General features: G+C 45.4%; 1 protein-coding gene across 1 annotated transcript; it reads left to right on the forward strand.

The window, feature by feature from the left end:
• The first annotated feature begins 1695 nt into the window (after window positions 1–1695).
• On the forward strand, window positions 1696–5916 carry egr1 (early growth response 1). Its single transcript, XM_051420300.1, has 2 exons — window positions 1696–2431; window positions 3334–5916. Exons 1-2 carry the CDS (start codon window positions 2221–2223, stop codon window positions 4644–4646), a joined length of 1524 nt encoding a protein of 507 aa, XP_051276260.1. The 5' UTR covers window positions 1696–2220; the 3' UTR covers window positions 4647–5916.
• The last annotated feature ends 308 nt before the right edge of the window (window positions 5917–6224 follow it).

Here is a 6224-nt window from a genome sequence, read left to right on the forward strand (position 1 = left end):
ATGGGGGTAAACAGAGAGATTTGCCAGAGGCTGAATGGGAAACGCCTGGGAGAGAATGCAATCCAGTAAAGACCAAAAACCTACTGTGTGCACCTGAATTATGTTTAATGTTTTGTTTTCCTATCTATCTATCTATCTATCTATCTATCTATCTATCTATCTATCTATCTATCTATCTATCTATCTATCTATCAAATCAACTAATTTGGATTATATCATTGTGGCACCAACACTTGCAGATGAAGAATGATTTAAGAATTATGCAATCAGTATTTTGAGTAAATCAAATGATGTCTGAAGAACTGACAATTTCCCCTGCGCTGCCCTCTTCAAACATCAGCACCATCTCTCTTTTTTCTCTCCGTCTCCCCTTCTCTCTCTCTCTCTCTCTCTCTCTCTCTCTCTCTCAGGCCACCTCCAAGTGTCCTGCCCACGATGCTTCCCAATGAGGTTGCTCGCATATAGATCCAGTCAGCAGCAAGGGAAACACATTGATTTCCCGTCAGCATCCACCGAGGAGTGCTGGCGCGCCAGCCGAAGCTGGAGCAGCCGGGGGGAACATCGGTATCCCGCAGGCGTCCTGGCAGCTGTGCGCAGCGTTGTTAATGCGGCCCATTAGGCCGCTGAGTGGCAGAGAGATTCCCCGAATATTGAGCCGGGGACACCCCTCAATTAGACGGATCGCCCCGCACCTCGTCAGCATCCGTGGCTATCTGTTCTCATTAATCAATGACACAGCCGAGAGAGATGGAAAGTTAATTTAGAGGAAGTTTGCAACCAGCCAGTAGAGTTTGCACAGTCTTATATTTTTAAGCTCATACTGCCTTAGCAATACCCTGTATCAAATGTCATAATCAATTTAACATGTCGGCTAATTATTCCTAATCAATAAGCCTATAGGCTATTGAAATGCATTGCAATGTAGCCTCCCACCACATTGTATGCATATTAAGTTCCAGCCTAAAAAAGAGAGCTGAAGTCACTTTTGAACCTAGTTAGATGTTATTTCTGATTGTTTTGGCTGGAGAAGTAAGTGTAGGGTTTATCAGAACTAAACTGAATTGTCGTTCTTCCTTAACACGTAGGCCTAAGTAGTTTTGATTATCGTAACATTAACTACATATAAAGCTGTTTGTCTGTTGCACAAAGTCTTTCACATAAACTCTAATAGCTCGGCTGAAGCTGTGTTTTAAAACAAAGAAGCAGGGTTCTGCTGCTGACATTAGTTATTGTGAGCGCAGGACATGATTTGCACTCCAGCCTCTCATTCACTGCCAAGCAGCGATCAGCGCTGTCTCAGGAAGTTCCAAATAAGGACAGGGAAATGGAAACCCACCGGAATAGGTCCTTATGTAGTCACGACCTTATAAGGCACGGCGGAGCCGGGCTTTCCGGCAGCAGCGCAGCCTGCTGCACAGATGGGAAATCCAAATCAAATCTATGGGGCGACCGGGAGAGAGCAAGAATTATGCTGCTGTCTCAGGGAGCTGTTCTGCTATGAAGATACATTGATTCGGGACAGAGGAAGAGCTGCGTTGTCTTCGCAATTTACTGCGAGAGCTTAATATAAAGTCTCTCCTCTCTGCTTTCCCCCCAGGCCAGCGTCATGTGTCCTCGACTGCAGTGCCTAAATATGGGCTTCCTCCGCTCCAAATATGGACATCTACGTCACGGCAAGAGGGTTTAAAAGGAGCAGGGAAACCTCTCAGCTCAGAGAGAGCCCTGAGAGCCCACAAGAGCAACTGTTAGAGCAGAGATAGATAGAGAAACACACAGAACTCCCTTACCGAGAAATATCACAACAAAAAAGTAAAAGTCAATTCAAAACAACATTCATCCAAGAAGGTCAAAACCTGATTGGATAAGTCATTTAATGTATAGATAAAAATCAAGATTAATTTTTTCATTAATTTTGATGATTCTTAGGGAATGAGTATAAAGGACAGTTTTGATTTTTTCTGAAAAGACAAGTGGATCTTTACTCATCTCTGAGAGAAAACGGAAAACAACAACAAGACAACTGGAGAACAACAGCCACGGAGCAAGGCAGAAAACAGCATCTTCCTCGGCATCAGCAGAAGTGTGCAGCGCTCCCTGAGCTGGGCTAAGTGATTCCCTCCACCTGCGAGGCACTGCTCTGCCAGCGTGCGCCCAGCCTCCTTGCACTCCTCACCAGCCACCAGCACAGCCTCAACCCTGCAGCTCCAGCACCAGCAGAGGATGGCTGCAGCCAAGACAGAGATGATCCTCCCAGCCCTGCAGATCTCAGAGCCCCTGAGCTTCCCTCACTCCCCCATGGATAACTACCCCAAGCTGGAGGAGGTGATGATGCTCAGCTCTACAGGGACCCCCTTCCTCACCGCCTCCGCACCCGAAGGTGCAGGCTTTGGCTCCGGGGAGCCAGGAGAACAGTACGACCACCTTGCTGGAGGTAAGATCCTGACATTTGTCTACTTTGCATTTGGTTCTTTATGCTGCATTTAAAGATTAACTAGAGATTAGATCACATCTGCTGAGCTACAGTAAAACAAGAAAAGAGTTGAGGGAAATAAACAGCTGCATAATTTTAATTATTATGTATGATTTGCTGTGTATTATGAATTCACATTATTACTTGATCATATAACTACAGCTGACGTATTCGGATTTTAAGTTACAATTCTTTATTAAGATAAACACTATTGTTTATTATGGCTTGTGATGAGAAATGTTATGATTGTAATCGTAGGCTCCAAGTAACATAAGCTTACAATACAATCCTACAAATGAGCAAAAACTGAGAAATGAAAAAATATCTTAGTTAATATCAATTTATCGATAGCTCTAAATCCCTGTCGACTCTCATGGGACTCAAGCACTGCTCAGTCACCGCATGCCTGTAGACACTCCTACAGCTCAATTCAAATTGCATTCCTAAAACCAGCTGAACTGCAGTTTCGGTAATCAATTGCCTCGGGCTCTGTGATGGGCTTCAAGAATGTACGTGTGTGTGTGTGTGTGTGTGTGTGTGTGTGTGTGTGTGTGTGTGTGTGTGTGTGTGCAAGACAGGAAGACAGGAAGAACGAAAGAAAGATCGAGAGTGTGTGAGCAGAGGAAAATGCGAGTATAGAAAGCTTGCACAGCAGCTCTTGTTGAGGTGTGGAAGAGACAGTTTTAGAGTTTGGGGGGAAAGACTTGAGTCTGGGGGGGATTTCTCTGCGTGGGCACCTGACTGATCTGTGACAGAAGAGAGAGGTGACATACTGTCCAGTGCTCTGGCAGGATTCCCCCTCTCCCTTCCTTTGCATATTGACAGATTGATTAATGTCTTCCCTTTCTCTGTTCTCCCTGCAGATACGTTACCTGATATCCCCTTCTGTGAGAAGCCAGACCAGACCTACCCCACCCAGAGGCTGCCCCCCATCTCCTATACAGGCCGCTTCACACTGGAGCCTGCCACCACCTGCAGCAACAGCCTCTGGGCGGAGCCCATCTTGGGCCTGTTCACCAATCTGATGAGCAATATTGCGCCCAGCTCCAGCTCTTCCTCTGCTGTCTCACAGACCACCTCGTCCTCCTCTTCCTCTGTCCCATCCTCCTCAACTTCCTCCTCTTCTACCTCCTCCTCATCTCAGAACTCCAGCCTCAGTTCCTCCATTCACCACAGCGAGCCCAACCCCATCTACTCAGCCGCCCCAACCTACTCCAGCCCCAACTCTGACATCTTCCCAGACCAGGGCCAGGTTTTTTCCAGCTCGACAGTGCAGTACCCTCCTCCAGCCTACCCCAATGGCAAGACCTGCAGCACTAGCTTCCCTGTGCCCATGATTCCTGACTACCTCTTCCCTCAGCAGCAGGGAGAGATCAGCCTGGTGCCCCCTGACCAAAAGCCCTTCCAGAGTCAGTCAAGTCAGCCCTCCCTCACTCCTCTGTCCACCATCAAGGCCTTTGCCACCCAGACGGGTTCCCAGGACTTAAAGAGTGTCTACCAGTCCCAGCTGATTAAGCCCAGTCGCATGCGCAAGTACCCTACCCGGCCAAGCAAGACACCTCCTCACGAGAGGCCCTACGCTTGCCCAGTGGAGACCTGCGATCGTCGCTTCTCACGCTCTGATGAGCTGACACGTCACATCCGCATCCACACGGGCCAGAAACCCTTCCAGTGCCGCATTTGCATGCGCAACTTCAGCCGCAGCGACCACCTGACAACACACATTCGCACTCACACCGGTGAGAAGCCCTTCGCCTGCGAGATCTGTGGACGCAAGTTTGCCCGCAGTGACGAGAGGAAGAGGCACACAAAGATCCACCTACGGCAGAAGGACAAGAAAGCAGAGAAGGCAGGAGCTGTGGCAGTAACAGCAGCGCCGGTGTCAGCCACTTCACCTGCCTCCAGCTACCCTTCACCCATCACCTCCTACCCCTCTCCAGTGTCTTCTTACCCCTCTCCCGTTACCTCCTGCTACTCCTCTCCAGTCCATACTTCCTATCCATCTCCTTCCATCGCCACCACCTACCCATCAGTGTCCATGTCCAACACCTTTCAGTCCCAGGTCGCGTCCTCCTTCCCCTCCTCAGCCGTCTCCAACATCTACAGCTCCCCGATCCCCACCCCGCTATCAGACATGCAGACCACTCTCTCCCCAAGGACAATCGAGATCTGCTAAGAAAGAGCAAAGAGAAAAACTTTTTTTTGTCTCTCCGCACCTCTCCTTCCTTAAGGTTCTTTGAGGGGAAAGAAATCAGCATCAAAAGACTTTGTTTTCCCTTCCAAAAAGCACTTTTCTGTCTGCTCCCTGTGCAGTGTTGGTGAATCTTGAGATTTACCTGAGAGAGAGAAAAAGACACATGTCAAGGACTGGGCAAAGACAATAGAAGATGAAAAGGGATTTTTTTTGTCTCTGTAAAACAATTGCAGCACATCAAATGCATAAGGGACTCAACAGACAGAGAGTAGAACCCGGCACTGACGGTCTCTACTATTAGGTACACAAAAACCGAGGCAAACAGATTGCCAGCAGTTGTGGTGCTAAGGCACGTTCGCCCTTGCAGGCACTCATACAGTACAAAAGACATTGAATGATATACATAAGCTACCATATATGTATATTGTACATGTGCCATGTTTCGTTTTTATCATTCTTTGGTACCATTGATGTGAAAATTATTTGCATATTTGCATTGTATTATTTGAAGTGAGCAGGGCCATATTTTCTACATACTTTCTCTATTATGTAGTGATGATGCTGTGATATGTTTTGACATTGTTTGAAAAAAAGCACTTAAGTATTCAAGCATGAGTAAGAGTGATGTTAGTTTCTGTTTGTAAATATCATCCACTGGTACTTTCTCTTTCTCTCTTTCTCACATGTGACATATCGCTCGGTTATATGGAAAAATAGAGAAAAGAAAAAAAAAACTTTTAAAAAAAAAAAAACTAAACAAGACAAACACTCCCGTTATTTGGTGCCTTTTGTGAAGCCTTGCTGATGTTGTGACTCGGCTGCGCGCGAGAGAGGATGCACTGCATCTCGCCTTAAGGGTTGAGGGAATATTTTTGTTACAGAATGTAAGTCATACTCAGAGGGAGGAAAAAGGGACGAGCTATGAGGGCACCGCTTCATTTCATTAGAATGTAAGCAAAAATGGAGAAAAATTATAAAGTATATTTTTGTAAAACTTAACTGTAAATATCCACATCTTCAAGAGCTGGAATGTTGAAGTTACCTACTGAGTAGGCATGGGATTCTTTTGTATGTTATATACATGCAGTTCATTATTTTGTGGTTATCTTTATTTTGTATTTGTGTTTGTTAAAACAAGTGACTGTTTCTGGCTTCTAAACACATTGAATGCGCTTAACTGCCAATGGGATATTTGGTGTACAAGATATCCTCCCAGAAAGGAAATATAAATAAAAATATGAATATATATGTATATTTGTTCTCAATCTTTATTGTTCGACTTTTGTGTTTTCAAATATTTCCATTGCTTCAAACCATTTCATAGAGAGACATTTTCATTACGTTACATCCCACCTTACATTTCATCATATACATCCCTCACACATGAACATAATATATTTCATCATCTTATATGTTAAATGTATGCAGATTATTAGTGGATTTATAACACGACTTCACATCACAGAGAGCTCCCCTTTGATTTGAGGAAAAAATGTGCACAGCTTAATCTTACAGAAACTCTCCGTCTCAAGCGCTGTTCTTCAATTGAACCCTGTATTA

This window comes from Dicentrarchus labrax, unplaced genomic scaffold, assembly GCF_905237075.1.
Source record: "Dicentrarchus labrax unplaced genomic scaffold, dlabrax2021, whole genome shotgun sequence".
NCBI lineage: Eukaryota > Metazoa > Chordata > Actinopteri > Moronidae > Dicentrarchus > Dicentrarchus labrax.